At 47.4% G+C, this 17866-nt stretch overlaps 6 protein-coding genes across 6 annotated transcripts; 2 read left to right on the forward strand and 4 right to left on the reverse strand.

Annotated features, from left to right (window-relative positions):
• Positions 1-417: 417 nt before the first annotated feature.
• On the reverse strand, positions 418-1406 carry DFL_005426 (uncharacterized protein; the record flags this gene model as incomplete). Its single annotated transcript, XM_067634685.1, has 2 exons — positions 418-1128; positions 1245-1406. 2 exons carry the CDS (start codon positions 1404-1406, stop codon positions 418-420), a joined length of 873 nt encoding a protein of 290 aa, XP_067489190.1.
• A 1615-nt stretch (positions 1407-3021) lies between these two features.
• Positions 3022-4277, reverse strand: DFL_005427 (uncharacterized protein; the record flags this gene model as incomplete). Its single annotated transcript, XM_067634686.1, has 2 exons — positions 3022-3763; positions 3874-4277. 2 exons carry the CDS (start codon positions 4275-4277, stop codon positions 3022-3024), a joined length of 1146 nt encoding a protein of 381 aa, XP_067489191.1.
• Positions 4278-6719: 2442 nt separating this feature from the next.
• On the reverse strand, positions 6720-7820 carry DFL_005428 (uncharacterized protein; the record flags this gene model as incomplete). The annotated part of the gene is made up of 1 exon (XM_067634687.1): positions 6720-7820. One exon carries the CDS (start codon positions 7818-7820, stop codon positions 6720-6722), a length of 1101 nt encoding a protein of 366 aa, XP_067489192.1.
• Positions 7821-11137: 3317 nt separating this feature from the next.
• DFL_005429 (uncharacterized protein) lies at positions 11138-12152 on the forward strand (the record flags this gene model as incomplete). The annotated part of the gene is made up of 3 exons (XM_067634688.1): positions 11138-11213; positions 11274-11477; positions 11551-12152. 3 exons carry the CDS (start codon positions 11138-11140, stop codon positions 12150-12152), a joined length of 882 nt encoding a protein of 293 aa, XP_067489193.1.
• A 1275-nt stretch (positions 12153-13427) lies between these two features.
• Positions 13428-14425, forward strand: DFL_005430 (uncharacterized protein; the record flags this gene model as incomplete). Its single annotated transcript, XM_067634690.1, has 2 exons — positions 13428-13974; positions 14046-14425. 2 exons carry the CDS (start codon positions 13428-13430, stop codon positions 14423-14425), a joined length of 927 nt encoding a protein of 308 aa, XP_067489194.1.
• Positions 14426-15608: 1183 nt separating this feature from the next.
• Positions 15609-17556, reverse strand: DFL_005431 (uncharacterized protein; the record flags this gene model as incomplete). The annotated part of the gene is made up of 6 exons (XM_067634691.1): positions 15609-16821; positions 16880-16940; positions 17015-17133; positions 17192-17331; positions 17395-17460; positions 17548-17556. The coding sequence occupies 6 exons, from the start codon at positions 17554-17556 to the stop codon at positions 15609-15611; spliced, it is 1608 nt and encodes a 535-aa protein (XP_067489195.1).
• Between the last annotated feature and the right edge of the window lie 310 nt (positions 17557-17866).

Genomic DNA, 17866 nt, shown 5'->3' on the forward strand with positions numbered 1-17866 from the left:
AAATATAGACACAAAATAATTATAAATTGGCAATAATTTTTAATAAATAGTGAATGAAAATAGTAATCCGGCGATACCATCGACCGGCAGGAAGTGAATATCCAATATTAAAAGACAAAATCTTCCGCCCGAGGTATTTCGCTTCATGCAGTGACGCGAATTAGCAAGCCTCGAGGGCATCGAGATAGCATCGAGATAATATCCAAATATACTTACTTCCCCCCATGTTATTTGATTACGCCCCCGCAACAGTATTAGTTATAGAATAGTAAGAAATAAATGTTATGATTATAAAAGATATAAAGGGTAAAACAACCACGACGTAAATAATCCAAATAACAAAACAGAGAAAGGAAAATGGTATTCAAATAATAATATAACTATCCGTTAAAGATAAATAACCAATAAATAAGCCGTTTACCACGCAGCGGTAAGCAATGGCAGAAGCCAGCGAGGCCGAAAGCATACACTTGGCCAGGAACCAAGCAGATCTAGATCCAGTAGCCTCAGAGATAGGAACTGGGATAGGGAGGGCAGTGGTGCATGGCTTGGTGTACAAAGTCGTGCCGGTCTGGGTGGTAGTCGAGGTCCATTGGCTGCAAGATCCCCAGCTATCGCACGAAGTGACGGTGGCCAGCGAGGTGGTCTGGGTGATGCTGGTGATGGTAGCGGTATCGATAACCGTGGAGGTAGAACCACGGTTTGCGCACCAGTTGGGACGATGGAGGTAAGCGATGGAGTGGCAGTCGCCGCTGAAAGGTCACCACCAGTGGCCTGGAGAACGAATCTCGAGCAGGTTCCTACACTCGAAGGATTATAAATCCAATCAACGGCGGTAATAGTGCCAGAGGCTTCGAGACAAGGGGCCGGGTGGAAGTTCAACATGTTGGAGAAGATGGGGTGGCTCCAGATGACAGCATCGGTGCCGCTGTCGATAACGAACTCGACACTGATATCTCCGGCATCTGGGCTAACTTCCCATGGATCCAAAGGGGCAATAATATGGGTGGTCGAAGCAAATGTAATAGAGTTATGGGAGTCGACAGAGATGGACTGCCTGAGGGTCAAGTCGAAAGTAGCAGCAGAGGCTGCGTCATCGACGAGAATGAAACGGCTGGAACCATCCTTCTGGATTGACTCGCCAATCCAGAAGATGGAAACAGTTTATCGCTCGTCGAACACATTCCCCCCTACTCGGACGGATCTCTTTCCGCTGGAGCTAGGAGCAGCGCTAGTCTGGATACCCTTATTTGGATACCAGTAGCTGCAGTAACCGAATTAATGGTTGGTTGTAGGGAAAGAGACTGAATGTTGCTGGAGCTCGAAGTGCTGGAGCTGGAGCTGGAGCTAGATGGTGTTGGAGTGATAGTGGTGCTGCCACCCTGTCGCTCCATAATCGAAGCCATGGCGATCTCGTGAGAATATCGTCCCTCGATAGCCGTGATAACGGCTTCAGTCTAGGCAAAAAAACCCGAGAACCGCCATAGCGGTCAACAGCCAAGAGGCTGACTTGGAAGGTCTGATGCTGCGAACCATTGTACCTGTTTAGCAAAGCTAAATTATTTAATACTCTCGCTTTGTACGAAGAGGAGGAGAAAAAAAAGGCCTTCGGGTTCAGACGAAGTTTTGCCAGAAAGAATGTGGAGCGGACGACTTTTTGCTGTGGTGGCAGAAGTAGGAAACAAAGGGGGGCCAGCCATAGGTCTGGCACTTCGGCACGATCTATTCGCGCAGTAGTGAAAGCCGCTTAAAGTATCTATCTATATCTGTAGATCTACCCGTGGCTGTAACTAGAAACCAGCTTTAAATTTGTTGCATTTTGATCAGGTGTTGTGTTGACAGGCAGTCCTAATCAGGCAATCTCCAAATTAGGACCGTCAATCTTTGATGGGGACTCGAGCTTCGAACCACATCTTCCAGCTTTCGGAGAGACGTGAACGGCTCGGTTGAGACGAGGCCCATATATCTGTATAACTCTAGTACTCTAATGCAGTGCTTGCGGTGATTGGGACCTCCACAAGTATACTACAAGTACAGCTCTAGACGGGATTCGATTGACATCGACGGGTCACCAACCATAGCTAGCGGGGCGCCACGTTCAATATTCAGGGTATATTCTTAGCAGGCATTCTAAGATTAACAGCTCAACCCTCCAAAGCCTAAGCGCTAGAATCTAGGATCTGCCGCTGTGGTTTCCTTATCGGTATGTGGATGTTGGTGTGTTCGTACAAAATCAAGACCTTTCTTTCCTTTTTCTTTTCTTTTGGCTCCTAGATCCTGGCGCTTGCGAGTGCTCTTGATCCTGTTGCATTGCATTGACCGCCTCGCGGCCTCGTCTCTCCATAGCTCTATCATGATGGGTCGCTTCTGATTTTGAAAACTACACGATGCTTCTCAATTGGTTCAGATCTAGAGTACTAGTATTATAATTAACTTTATTGGAAATATTTGTAAGTTTACATAGTAGCTAGCGACATTGAATCAAGAAAAAAGACAGACGGTCTTCAATTTTGTTTTTGAATAGTGACGCAAATGCAAAGTAAAAGGCAGTTAGATCCCAGACACGAGATCTCCGAAAGCAAACCTGAGAGTGAACGAAAAGAACATGAACTTGGGGGAAAGGGGGAAGGGTTAGAAAAGAAGATAAACATGAAAACGTTTGAATGATTGACACCGTGACCTGAGTATTCCCGTACCTGATATGCAAATGAACCGTTCCCAATAGTAAAGCTGAACCACAAGAAAAGAAAAAGAAGAAAACAAAAAGGCGCCAATCGCAATGTACGAGAAGATGAAATAGACAAGTCCCAGGAAAGATATGCTTAACCGATTGCAAAAGGGAAAAAAAACTCGAAGCGATGAACCCGTCTGCAAATGCCAAAAACCGTTTAAAAAAACAAGACCCTGTATCCGATAAGAGAAAAAAATATGATAGAAGGAAATATATAAGAAAGAGGATATTCCAGCCGATCCAGTCAGCCACCCGATGAGATGAGAAACGCTAGCCTATTCAGGGATAATCTAGACAATCTCGTAGACTTCCCAACTAGTGTACTGCTTAGCAGGCTTCGGCTTTGGGACTTCGAGGTATCGACCACCGCTCTTTTGACGACGAGGTTCTTCGTCATCCTCGTATCTGGAAGGGCGGTGATGCTTACCCCCTGCGCTCGACCGTCGTGGCTCTTCGGGCGGAGGAAGGTTCGTGTAGGAGAGGGAGAAGTGGCGACCCGAATAGTGCGGTTTAGCATGATCATCCTCCTTCTGCGTTCTAGTAGATCGCCAGAGGAAAGAAGTATCGTGACTAGAACTTCGGAATGCATGTCGTGAGGAATCGTTAGAATAGACGTTATGAAGAGGTCTTTCGTCAAAATCCTGGATTCCGACTTCGTAACTATAATCAGGAATATAATCTCGCTCTTCGCGCTCCTCATTTTCCCGCCCACGACGATGTCGCTTGTGTTCATGTCGGTCTGCGCGAGATCTGTGAGGTTTCGTGTACGAAATTTCTACAAATGTCGAATCCCTTGACGGTTCGATGATTTCAGGTTTTGGAACCGTCCAGTACTCCTCCTCGTCGTCGTCCGGAGATAGTGAGCGCCGACGATACGTATAGCGTTCAGCTTTCGGGCGGGATTCAGCGAACATGTTCAAAATATTTCGCATCCTCCTCAACTTCGAAGCAGTGGAGAGGTTTTCGTCAACGTAAAGTTTCTCGAGTTTAACACGAAGGTCATCCTCAGGACAAGCAAATCCTTGAATTTGGCTAGAAATTACCACGAAAGGTTAGCTTCCATTCATACTTGATACTACACAGCCTCCTCTTCCTTTTCCTTTGGATCCTTAACTTCTATTGGGGGAAGAATAAAAACTCACCTGGAGAACTCGGCGTACTCGACACAGAGGCCAACCATCTTGACTGCATTTCTGGCCATATACTCTCGACACTTCTTGAGTTCCTCGACTTCATGTCGTCCCCATCGGTGCTTACCCAACAGCCTCTCCCACCTTCGTCGAATCTTCTCCCGATCATCTAGGGCGGCATCGTATAGGATATAAACCTCCTTCCTATCGTCGGCCAGTTCCTCCCTTTCAGCGTCGTAAGCAAGAGGTAGGTCGGGCCACAGGTCGGATATATTCTCGAGAACGTCCTGCTGGATAGAGATTTCTTCGAGGAAGCGTCGGAGGTCGTCCGGAGACGAGGGACCTAGAAGTCGAAGGATCTGAGCCTTTATGGCGGCGTGATGAGGGGCCAAAGCCGACCGAGATTGGGAGGCCATGGCTAGCATGTGTTGATGTGTTGATGTGTTGATTGTGGTTTTCAACCCGCAATTCTTTAACTTTCTATCAACTTCAACTTTAACTTCGCTCTTTATTTGACTTTGTATAGTTCAGTATCTGTTGATTGTTTTGTTTCAAGCCGTTCTCGACGGACTAAATCGGTTTTTGTCGTCACCTCCTTGAGGGAAAGGAAATATATAAAGAAGTCTGAAGGATCATGATCGTAAAATCATGGAGGGAGGCTGGATTAATATTCAGGTGTGGAAGGCGAGCGGTTTTAGTACCGCTCAGTCGATATGACCCCTCCGCTCTAACTCCAACAAGGCTTCGAGAAAAGAGTCAAAACCGCAGCTGCAAAATCAAATCCAACCAATCACATCTTCCAACCAAGCACTTGTCTGATCGCTTGCACGTGAGGCCAGATGCTGATTCGCTACGTCGGACTATCGAAGGGGGGGGTGGAAAATGCCAGGTGCTTCGATTCCCTGATACTCTCCTTCAAAAAAGAACTACGAAAGACGACCGGGCTGACTAACACTGGTAATCGTACGACAGTCTACACGTAAGTCGAGCAACGGCTATTCGCATCCAGGCCGGGTCCCGAGCCTGTAGCCTGCATCCGACTGGGACCAGGAATCCCCGAACTGGTGTAGCAATCTATTGTCGGCGAAAGAATTTGCAGTTACCATTCAGAGAAATAACGGGGTTAGCCATTTCTCAAGTTGGCAAATGGTCGGCAGGAGTGGCAGAGACTCGCTACCTAGAACGAACACAGCCCTGACCAAGCGGAGGCTGCGGCATGCAACATGATGGCAATATGCAACCAGCATCTAGTAAATTCTTCCTTGACCTGGAGCTGAACCAGCAAAAGACACATTACTCCGTTACCGCGGATTTGACGGGCTTAATGATCATTTCAAATACATCTGATACCCCAATCCAACAAGAGCTTACTCATAACCGACGAATGGCTGAGATACTGTCCTTCCGTAAAATCCCTTGAAGGCTATTATCATGATTCGTGTTAAAAACAGGCTGTTTTTCTCTCTCAGCTCCGCCATCTCGTGATTCCAAGGCACAATTGGCCGTGTTCGATTGAGCCTTCCCTCGGCGGGAGATTCTGGGTGGGTAAGGATTGACGGTGGTTGGCGATTCCAGATGCATCGATGTGTCTCCCGCTTAGTGGTCCCTTCGAGTTTAATTCCTACCCTCCCGTTTGACCATCAGTCACGATGTCGGCCTCTTGAGCTCGTCGACGCGGTATTTTTTAGATAAAACTTTTTTAGTCTCGCTGATGGAGGGTTGTTCCTTTTCGCCTACGCTGGCCCAGGAGCCAGATGACATCCTCGAGCGGGAACACATGCATCTACCGGCTGCAGCTAGTGTCTTTGGGGACGGGTTCCGGTGAGATCCACCCAACCTATGAGTAGCTATCTTTCCTCCTTTATTAATTTTATTTTATTTTATAATTATTATTTTCGCGATTTCTCAAATCTGCTCCGATATCGCCGACTTCAGCCACGAACAAAAAAGGAGGCAACGATCAGAGAGACCATGAGGATGGGTGCATTTATTCGCTGTCCGTTCGTGAAGTGACATCATGATATTAACCCCACATTCCTGCAACAGTTCTGGTTACATCATGCGGGCTAATGGGCTGCCGGAATTGGACGCTAACACATCGTAATGATCATGATTTCTCCCCTGTCCTGATTAGCTCTGGAAGCTTGGGTCCATGCGAGTATTCAACAACCCAGTCCATTCCATAAGCAAGTGCCAGGTGCAGCAGCTCTATCGATAACCGACCATTATGAAGAATTATTCATCCCTTCAACTCAAGTCATAATAATTTGTTTGAGGGGTTGAGTCGACTACTCCTCACCCGCATTACTCAGAAACTCTGGATGAATTATCAAAGACACGTCGATACGACTGACGTCGCACAGGATCCACAAAAAATATGACTTCCAAGCTACACAACCTCGCCCCAACTTTTTCCAGTTCCTCCGCAAAACGTTAACTCAAAACTTTCCCGCAAATATGTATAATCTGATACTTCATATCGCAGCGCGAGCTGTATTGTTCCTGCACTGCGTCTTTGGCCTTATGTATTTGAGGGATATTAACAAAAAAAAAACTTTTTGAACAGATAAAGAAAAGTTTAAGCCTTTATCGATAAGCCCATCCTCGTCGCTGGGCCACGTGTATGCAGATATGTCATATCAAAATACCCCCCTCAAGCGAAAGGATCTGTTGCCAGAGTTAAGGTGGGGCGCGGGACCCACGGGTCACATTGTTTTTCTAACCCCTCACAAGGATCGTGGAATGTTTTGCCTCCCGAAATTGCTGCAAATTCGAGGCACAGTACTTTGCTTGATTGTATTCAAAAAGAAATATACATAAAAAACATATATCAAGATCAAAATACAAAGAAGAGAGAACTAGATCATAGTCCCGAAATCCGACAAAGCCGAATTCCTGTTCCCAACATTATAATACCCACCTCTACCGCCGTACCCCCTGCCCCAATTCCTCCCGTCCATACTACTCCGAATCTGTACACTCTTCGCCGGTGTCTCAGGCAAAATATACTCTTCAGGAACAGGAGACACGGAAGACATTACAGATCCCCTACTTCCTCTCGACAACCTCGATCCTCCCACACCGCCATGATTTCGACTATATTTATTCTCATCCGTCATGCTCAACCCAGAAAAGAACAGTTCAGATATCGGGGACCCGGGAACTCTATCCGTGTTAGGGTCTGTGGTTTCCGATTGTGAAAGCCCCCTCATGGCCGGCTTTGGAGAAGTAATGGCGGGTACTCCCGAATTTGAACTAGAAGAATTATGATCAAAGACATTGCGGCCGCGGGTACTGCCCACTAATCCCTTCGAAGATTCAGTCTTCCGGTAGCGTCTAAAAATTACGACACTAACCACTACAAGAACCGCAGCAAGTATCAACCCAATAACAAGTCCAGCTATCTCCCCCCTAGAAAACCGTCGTGAACCCCTAGCAGAAGGTACCACCGTCCCCGTTAACTCATCTCCTTCATCAGCAAAAGCCGGCACAAAGGTAGTAACATAAGAAACCTGCGTCGGCGTCTCCACCGTTCCATAAGCATAAGACGTCGAAGTCTCCGTCTGCGTAATAACCATCGTCGTAAACCCCGTCGGCGTCTCAAAATGTGTCTGATTCTGCGTCGCAATAGAAGAAATCGTATTCGTCTCCGTGACTTCCACAACCGTATTCTCTAGCGTAGCAGTCGTACTTGTCGTGAAAAAAGTGGTAACAAACACCGTTAACGTTGTATAACTTATCCCCTCCCACCTCCTCGGGATCTCCTTTGCCCTTGGTAAAATACTCCCAGTCTCCCTAGCCATCAACAGAGGAGGAGGCGTTATCTCTGCTTCAGGTTGCTGAGTCCTCGTAACAATCTCCGTCCTAGTAACAGCCGGCGGCGTATAAGCAGATAGCACAAGCGTCGTCACGACTACCACATCCGTCTCAAGAACACCATCCTCCCCTTCTCCAGGCATGGTGACTGGATTAAAAATCGTCGTATAAATAGTAGTATTCACCGTAGTAGTACTACAATCCACATCACTCGTCTGGGGAAGAACCCACGAAGTAACCGTCGACCAAGATGTAGTTATCGTCGTCGTATAAATCGTACTCCAAGATACTTTACAACCTTCGTCAAAAGAGCCGCAGATCTCACCTGGTCGGCAACAGCTAACTGCCCAGCAGGTGGTTTCATCAGGCCCGCAAATATCCCGGGGATGAAGTCCGACAAAATCAAGATAGTCATCGAGAAAGCCACGTTTCGAAGGCAGTGGGGTATATGGTATTGCACCACTCTCCTCGTTGAAACAACTGCCCTGGAGCGAATGCCATCGATGCGTACTGTTCGAACAGTCATCGATGTTTTCTAAAGACCTAGGATACTGAACCTGCCGGAATCTACTGAGTCCCTCAAGCTCGACCGCCAGAGCCGCCGAGACGCAGCAGAGAACCGCCCTCACCACCAGAAGGGAAAAGGAGGATATAAACATTGTATTTAATCCGAATAGGTCGACCCTGCAGAACATGCACACAGGCACAGATAGGAAAATAATGATAATGGATGAAAGAGGAAACGAAATCCGTCCATCCTTTCGAAAGCCTCCTTCTCAACTACATATTATTAGAAAAGATTATGGCCATCTGGCAGGAATTGCCGTCTGCAACACCTCTCTGACTACGCCGCAGCCGTGATGTTTGTTGTATCGTTGCGCGTAAGGCGATTTTGGCTTGAGTCGACTGTTGTTGAAGTCCAACGATAGTACTTCAAACACCAACATGTAACAGTCTGTATCAGACGGCTTATTTTTAGTAGGAAAATGTTCGGTCAAGTCACCGCTTCGGATAATGGAAAATACAGACCTTGCCTCGAAAGTGGGCTCTAGATCGAAACGTGTACATTTCGTTCGACCACCCCTTACTCGAAACTTAATAGAGTCTCCTTCACAACTGAGCAGCACCGGTTAGTGGCGGGGACGGCGGAGGATCCAACAAACCAGCCGTATCATCAAGGATCTTCAGAAATTCGCTTCACAAAGTCAACCTGTTGTACTTTGTTGCAGTGCACAAACAAGATCTTAAGACACCAAATGCTCGAAAGTTGGTAGGAAATTCCAAAACCAGACAGAGTATCAACGAGAGCTTTCTTAGGCAAGGTATATTATATTCGGGAAGTGATGGGATAGAGGCTACCGGCAGATGCCGTCGCATAACTCTGCCCATTCGCATTCGCAACGTCAGCTCGCTATATAAGCGTTAGGCATATGTTGTATTTTTCGTGTTGTTTGGGCCATATACGGGTTAAGTGGAATCGATACAAATCGACGCATTCGGATACAACAGATCAATCCAGCTTATAGAGAGTGGGAGAAACTAGCAAACCGTAAGCTTCACTTGTTCGTTTCTCCCACTCTTTATTGGATTAAAAATCTCCCAGTCAAATCTTGCCGAGGCACGGAAATCCTCAACATCATTCGATTCTTAAAGAGAGCCGGAACTCTTGAGATCTCTCTCGATACTCCAAACGTACAAATCTCTGATCCTGTGTTATAGGTAGTCATGATCTATGACAGTCGTTCCGGGATCTTTTTCAAGATCTACGAATAACGCACAGCTCGACCTACTAGCCCTCTACGTCTATAGCTCTGTAAAGTTGGTCGCCCCAAGCCCAGGGGTCCAGTTGTCCGCCCTCGGAGGCAGAGAGCATATCATCGAGCCCTCAGGACTACATACACTCGCCGACCTGCGAAGAAGTTATACAGACCCTCCTGGGCCTTCTCAGGACTACCTACATATCAATGTGCATATGCTCCAACGCCGTACCAACAAGGACTATCTTACCTCCCAGGCAGCCAGAAACAAATGGGCAAACAAACCCGAGGGAGCCTAGATGGAAATTCCCCAGTTCGCTCGATTATATATTCGAGTGATAAAAGACGAGTATACCCGTAGGCTTGGAGACACTGAAACCGAGGACTCAGTTCAAACATATCTTTGTGTTACAAAGCACTCGAACGTTGAACCCCGCGTTTACTCGCCACATCATAAACCGGGCTTCTCAAATATACCCCAGAATCCGAGATGTCACAAACGGTGATATTTAGGCGCATATATTCACAACTCGGGGCTTAAAAGACGAGCGATGACCATCGGAAGTGGATTCATCAGCGCCACTTCGAAAGAGACTATATCGGAAGAAACTTGAGCCGGAAGACTCACAAAATTCGAAAAGGTATTTGGAGGCCGGTACCAGGTACTAGGTGAGTCGTTTATGAGGCTGAGGATGGCACAACCGAGACGTAACAAGAAGATATCTACTCTGTAGACACCGGCTGGGTACAACCCTCGTTGATTCGAAATATAGAAACGGAAATCACATATAATCGCATCGTGCAAATCAGATCACGGCAGCCATCCCACCAAAACAACCTGAAAGCAAACCAACCAGGGTCCGATCTGCCCCCAAAATGGGATGAACTCGGCAGTTAAACTTCACGTCAGCTTGCCTAGTGCTTGCGCTTGATCCAAAAATGAAAGAATTTTCCCACAAGCTGCACAAAATGGCGAAGGACTGCCACGTTTTACATTTTACATAAGGGAAAAAAAATAGGCTAGCATCGTAAAATGGTCTGATTCTACATTCGCACTTAACGAAAATACAACTCAAGGGATCGACCCTTTTCAAATCAAAGTTTCGTTGGAAAAAAAAGGGGGAAGAAAGAAAGGTTCTCCAAAGATAAAGGCCATAATCTGTAGACACAATCCTAGCCAGTACGAAGCTATAGCAAGTATATATATATCTTCGAAACATATACTGTTGTGTCTAGAGTATGGTGCAATCGCATGCAACACAGCTGCAAAGCAGGGCGCTGACAGGTTTCGGGTTCCAGTGTTCAAAAAAATATGTGCCTGGCTGCGCACCCGCACAGACAATTAAGAGTCGTTACCTTATTGGGCGCGTAAATAAGCTCGTATACAGCCTAAATTATAACCAGGGGCGGGAATCAAAAATATTGATAGGCCTTGGACCCAATGGCCTAACCAGTCTTTGACAAAGCTATTTTTCTTTTCCGTCATGGAATTCCTAACCCTTCCCTTCGTTTGACTCAACTCCTGACCATGATACTCTCCTTTTAACATTAATAACTTCCGCTCACGTCTTTAGATCCTCGGATACCTATCCCACAACTTAAGGACATCGCCGTTAGCTGGATTTGGTGTTTAATTTCGACAAAACCCGGCAGGTACGCGAGCGCGCCGGCGGTAGTGTCTTACAATCTTGAATCGACTGAAAATGCGGCTCTCGATACTCCTGAGCCTCACGGCTCTTCCCTCCCTTATCGCAGCCCAACGGCGATGTTATTTCCCAGGTACATATCCAAACCACTAGTTCCGTATTTAATCCTGATACTGATTTGTATAAAACAAAGATGGCTCCCGTGCACCCAGCCACAGAGCCTGCAGCCAAGACGCCGAAACCGACAATAGCGTCCACAGCTCCTGCTGCGGCCTTGATGACAACGTCGTCTGTTTAAGCAGTAAACTCTGTATCAATCAAAACGGATATATCTACAGAGGAGCATGCACGGACCAGACTTGGGAAGACGAAGCTTGTCCAAGCTCGTATTGTACCTGTGCGTCAATATTTCACTAAAAACATCCCATACCTTCCAGGCCAATCAACTAACAATCGATATGTAAAAACAGCCTTCGCGGGTTCCGGAATGAATATCCTACCTTGCAACGATGTAACACGTCAATGGTGCTGCGCCGAGGGTGGAACAATACCCTGCTGCCAGAACGAGAACAGGACGAAATTCCTTCTGAACCCAGGAACGGTAACCTACGTCGCCGCAGGGCTCTCAACGGTTTCCCTTCCCGCAAGCTCGTCCACTTCTGCGGAATCCACAAGCGCAAGCGATACATCTACAACAACAACGACGTCCGACCTAATTGCCACATCAGCACCGCAACCCACCCCTACAACCCTCTCGACAGGAGTGGCGGTGGGCATGGGGATAGGTATCGGCATCCCCACGGTTCTAGCAATAGTCTTCGCATCATTATGGTTGATCGAAAGATCTAAGCGGAAACGTCAGCAGCAACCAATAGTGCCACCTGCGCCGTTCACATCGGATTATCATCACCAGTCGTACGGTGGCGGCGGGCGCAGCCCGCCAGAATTGCACGATACGCCATATAGCAGCGAGCTAAGTAGTGGGTATGACAGACAGCCGTTACAAAGTGCTGATGCGCTGGAATTGTCTGCGCGGTCGGTGAAGCCGCCGGGTTATACTGGGGGTTATTAATATATATTAATATTAAATTAAAAATCGAGAAGGACAGCAAATACTGTTCTGTCAGAGGGGGGGTTCTGTGGAATCGGCATATATGACCGTGCAGTTAATTTCCATTAGATATTCAATGGTTTCTAGTGTATATATAAGTATATAAGTTTTCGGGATGAGCGAGTCTGAATTTGGATTCAGAAAGGATATATAATCTCAGGCCAGTCTGGCAAGGTACGTAATTAGGGTCATATCTTCCAATTAACCAGCTTGTCAAAAGTGATATCGAAACCCGCTTGCCACCGTCTAAATTGCGGATGTAATCAAAATGCAAAGAAAGAAGGGACGTTTCACATTGTTCACCACCGTGTGCACCAATGCGCAATGCAATGCAGCTGAAAAACATCGCATACGCCGCTTGAGACAGAAAGGAAGGAAGGAAGGAAGGAAAAAGTCGCGGTCGTTCGTAATCGTAATCGAGGATCAGCAGCTGGCTGGATTGCTAGGTGATTGGACAGTCTCGGCCATGGTGATTAGGAATCTGGTTTCGGCGGTCCCGACAGCGCGACAGCCCACTTCAAGTCGTCCTCGGGTAAGCAAATAATCACACACACAACCTCGTATGTTTGGGATTTCTCATCGTCTCGATGTCTGTTGAGAGAGGGCTCGAGCTCCTAGTTTCGGTTGAAAATGAAATGGCAGACGCACGAAAGCTAGCCGACACGGTTGGCTTTCTCATATCATTCCCCCGGTATCCCATGCCATGCAATAGGCCTTTCTTGGAACGTGAACGAAAGAACAACTTGCAACATAAAACGAAATCCACCCCAAATGATTCCAAACCGTAACGAACCATCGGCGTCGCCGAAAGCAAGCCGACAACGGCACTAAAAGGGCGGGATCTCTTGCAATATGGTTCTATGGAATGTAAGTTGAGGTTAGCGTCGCCCCGGACCCTTTGCTTCTCCTCCTTCTCAGGTTAACCGCGGTAATTTCTCAGGAAGGTTGTTGAAGGAGAACCGAGTTTATTAAAGAATGCCGGCTATCCTGACCACTGCCATGGGGAGGATATATTTCTTTGACCGCCCGCAGTGATATTCTGGGGAAAGAATCTTGGATTGCTTCGTCGTCGTCGTCCTTTTCTTCTGTCGAGGCATAGAATATAAAATCTCCAGAATCGAATCCATTCACGTCGCACAAAGAAACAACCTTCCCTTGCATCTGTGGCTGGGCAATAAAACCTCCCGCTGACAGCAACATCGATATCACCACCTTCAACCTCCAACTTCCAGTACAATGGCGCCAAGCACGTTCACCCTGACCCCCTCCTCCATCTCCCCAACCGCCTTCACAAACAAACACATCCTTATCACCGGCGGCTCCTCAGGAATCGGTCTCTCAACTGCCGAACTCCTTCTCGCCTTCTCCGCCAAGCTCACAATCCTCGACATCAACTCTCCTCCAAAAACCTCGACTCTCCACAACAATAAATCCGTATTGGTCATCACCGGTGACATCAGAGATTGGAAATACCAACGCGCCGCTTTTGCTCAAGCCGTAAAACACCATGGTGAATTGGCTGGCGTATTTGTGAATGCCGGTATCGGCGAGAACTCCGACGTCTTCTTTACAGATGAATTAGACAAGGACGGAGAACTTGAGGAAATCGATCATAAGGTACTTGATATCGATATCAGAGCTACGGCTGATACTATCAAGTTGGCAATCCACCACATGAGGAAGAACAACGGCGGTAAGGGTGGCGGCACCATCGTCTGCACCGCCAGTTTGGCCGGATATCTCGCTTCCAAGGGATTACCGCTCTACAGCGCTGCCAAATTCGGTAAGTCATATATACCGATATAATATCAAATTAATTACCACGACGAACATTTTACTAACACACAAAACTAGGTGTCGTCGGCCTCATGAGATCCCTCAAAAACGACGTCTCGCGACTCAACATCGCAATCTCCGTCGTCGCTCCAGCAATCACCGTCACCCCGCTACTCACCAAAGACGGCACCCGCACCCTCGACTCCGAAGTCAACAAGATGACAAACTTCGGCGTTCCCTTGAACAAAGTCGAGACAATCTCCACAGCCGCAGCATGGCTATTATCCCTCGGTCAGAAGGGCAACGGCAAGGGTATCCTATGTCAAGCTGACAGGTTAATCGATATCGAAGAAGGACTTGCCACGAGCAGAACAGCTTGGTTGGGAGATGAAATGTTGGGATACTTCAGGAACGGCCGAGGGATGAAGGACTTCAGCAAGTTGCAATCCAAGATCTAATTTATTTCTCTTCAAAATTCTTTTGTATCAACGGACTTGTACTTTTAGCATTATACCGGGCGTTCTGGTCTCTCCTACACGAATCAATATTCTATATCTCTCCATCGGATACAAATACAACGATGGTAACATCCACATTTGAACACACACCCCCATCATACATCCCAATGGTATCCTCTTAATCAAATATTCCAAAGTAAGCATCCAACCCCCCAGCTACCCCTCACAGGTTCCCAAACCCTCCCCATCTCCACCGAAACCAGTTGTGCAATCCCATAACACACCCCCACCGCCAAAACCTTCCCACAACATTCCCACCAAAGCCCCTCCTGGTTCCTCCCGCAAAAACCCACTCCCATGTAAAAATGCCCAAAACAGCGGGTAAGCTAGATACGCAATCCTTTTGCCTGAGTAACTCCATGGAAGGGAGTGAATAAAATGCAAGTGGTTTCCAATGGTCTGGCTTTGGCCTCCTTTGTCGTCTTCCAAAAAAAGGGATATAATTCTCCGCATCTTTGATACCATCTGTTTGTCTACAAGGGTTATAAACAATTCCAACTAACGCCGGTGAAACAGCATTGGTATTATACACCGCCACCGGAAAGTACGGCATATTATTCTCTTTCATGATGTTTCGGTGGAAGAACGTGTCCGCAGTGAGAGCGATAGTATAAACCGATATTCCCTCCATTTCGTCGAGGTAGTGTGATTCCGAAGAGAGGTGGTGCCTATGGTAGTAATCCTGAATTTCTTCACATGCCTGAAATTCTTGGTCAGCCGATTCTCCTCGGAGGGAGAAGCGGAGACTGTTCCGTCCGTGCTCACTTCTGTATACGGAGGACATTCAATATTCGTCGACTGCACCTTCGAAAGCTGTGGTGGCGTGCGCAATGGTCGTGTGTCGTGGAGAATGCATGGATTGATGAAAAGCCCCCTCGTTGAAATTTTAAATAAAAGGCCATCTCGATCGAATCAATAAGAAAAGACATGTTGCTATCTCGGGAGCGTTCGTTGTCAGGTCCATCCGCGACCTATTCAACATGCCAGAAATCCAAAAAGTGGAGGCGTATTGAACATCAGAACACAGATAGGCATCCCAAAATATCACATATAAATAAGATACTTCATGGATTCAATGCAACATCCTCTATCAATCCAGTGTAATATATATATATATAATGAATCATGCCTTCTTCCTACTGACCTCCGGCTGCCGACTCCTAACCTCCTCCCACAGCCTCTCCAAACAAAACTCTACGCCACATCTAACCTCCACCCCCCCCTTCACCGGCCAAATACTCCTCTCCCCCTTCATAACCCAATACCCCACCCTCTCATAACTCGGATTCTCCACCAACATTTCAAAATCCGTCCATCCCAGATCGGGCACGACGGTAAGCGTGCTCCCCGGCACCACCTCATCTATCAAAAATTTCCTGATCCCCGCCGGCAAAAGACCCAACGTATCAAGCTGCTGTAACCGATGTCGAACCTCCAACCCGAGTACTTTATAAAAACTCGAACTGGTGGAATGTGTATGCGCTGGCGAAATAAACGGCGCAATGTAGGGTCGTGCCTGACTGACGATGAAATGGTTTACGTTGAATAACTCCGCGACCCGTGCATGCGGCGAACCCCTCGGATCCCCGTGTCTCCGACTCGACAACTTTGCTTTCCCCGTACCACCACCAGAAGACCCCTGCCGCTGCGGAATCGTACTGGTATAAGGCACCACGACCCCGTTGTGATCCTTACACAGCAATTCCACCGGCTTGTAAAGCCCGCCGGTAGCATTGGACGCACAAGCCGCCGTATAAATCAGCACATTCGGCGTCGTAATGTGGTTAAGTAACCCCGGAATCTCCGCTCCCCCCGCCCCTTTCTGTTCCGCCAAAGTGATATTCAACACCCTCTTCGTCCGTTGGTATGCTTCTTCGAACGTCAGATCCCCAACGTTAGCTCTGACGCAACGTTCTACAACCCCGATATCAAGAAGATACCCCGTTCTTAGTATTCGCAACAGCTTCCGTTTAACCCCACCTTTCTCTTTCCCCGCGAAAGCGGAAAGATCGATCCCTTCGCCGCAAAGGAAACCAGGAAGTTCCGCGTCGTTGTGAATACACACCAGAGCAGCGATCAACGCTCCCACCCCGGTGCCCGTAATAATCCTAGGCAGCAGATTTCGAAGCAAAAGAGCCCTCACAACTCCGATATGGTATAACCCAAAGATCGCACCACCTTGCAAGATCAACGACGTCCTACCGAACGACGCCCGCGTATCATGAAGAATATCCATTTTTTTTTGAGGCGAAAGAATCGACGAAGGTTGTAGGTCCGCAATATAACGAAGCGAAGCCGTGACCGAGCGTATGTACTCCTCAATCAACAGTTTCGTCCTACACCCCAAAGGTCAGCCATCTACAACTCTCGAAACTCAGAAGAAGATAAACATACCCCGCATAAGACTGACCATACAAATTCCCATGGCATATATTACCCAAATTCCTCAACATCCCTACCACCCCCTGTCATCAGCCCAAAACCCCCTCCCCAATGCAAAGAAGGATATCAAAGCTAAGAAGCACCCACCGGACCGTAACAAATTCACCAACCCCGCCACATCCCCTTTGCTCCTCGCGTTCTCCAAAGCCTCGAGCCGCTCTTGAATCATCTTATAATCATACCGCTCACTAACCGGATTCTTCCGCCTATATCTCTTCCATTAGCTTTCAAACCCAGAAGCATCAAAAAAGGGCACGAGCGTACCAAACATCCTTCCCCAACAGCACATCCAACCTCTCCGCCGCCTCCTGCCATTCCTCAAACGTAGCAGCCGTGGCCAACAACCCGCGTAACTCCCCGAGTGTTCTATAATGCGGTGTTCTCCCCCCGAGGGACCGTATCCTCTACATCCCCCGTGTCAGCTTCAAAGTCAACAACCCCGGATTGTTATAATCAACATTCCGTACCATGAACAATCCTACGAAAAATCCCAGAACAAGCCGATAAAAGTTAATAATGGTGATGATGACAATCTATCCGAAAGCAATCCCAACCCGTCAGCCACGAAACCCCCAACGCTCGGCTTAAAACCCACACCACGGGAAGATCAAAAAACCCACCGACGTCATCGCGCCTGCATAATCCCCAAAAGCTCAGCTCGCTATGTCCAGAAACCCACGTGGAGGAGACCGAACGAAGAAATACGATAAAGAAAGAATCATCGGTTTGCATACGCATAACCGAAAGGCAACTATGTAAGTAGTAGAATTATAAGAGCAAAGTCAGGCGCACATTCCACTCTCGCGCGAATTAATGGGAGATTGTTGGCAACACAAGAAATTGGAACATGTGAAAGAGAAAAGAGAGCCGTTTTGCCTCTTTCTGACTTTCAATCGACCAATCACCTCCTTCAAAACCAAAGCATTGACCATTTCAAAG

This window comes from Arthrobotrys flagrans (assembly GCF_004000055.1).
Source record: "Arthrobotrys flagrans strain CBS H-5679 chromosome Unknown unitig_9, whole genome shotgun sequence".
Lineage (NCBI taxonomy): Eukaryota > Fungi > Ascomycota > Orbiliomycetes > Orbiliales > Orbiliaceae > Arthrobotrys > Arthrobotrys flagrans.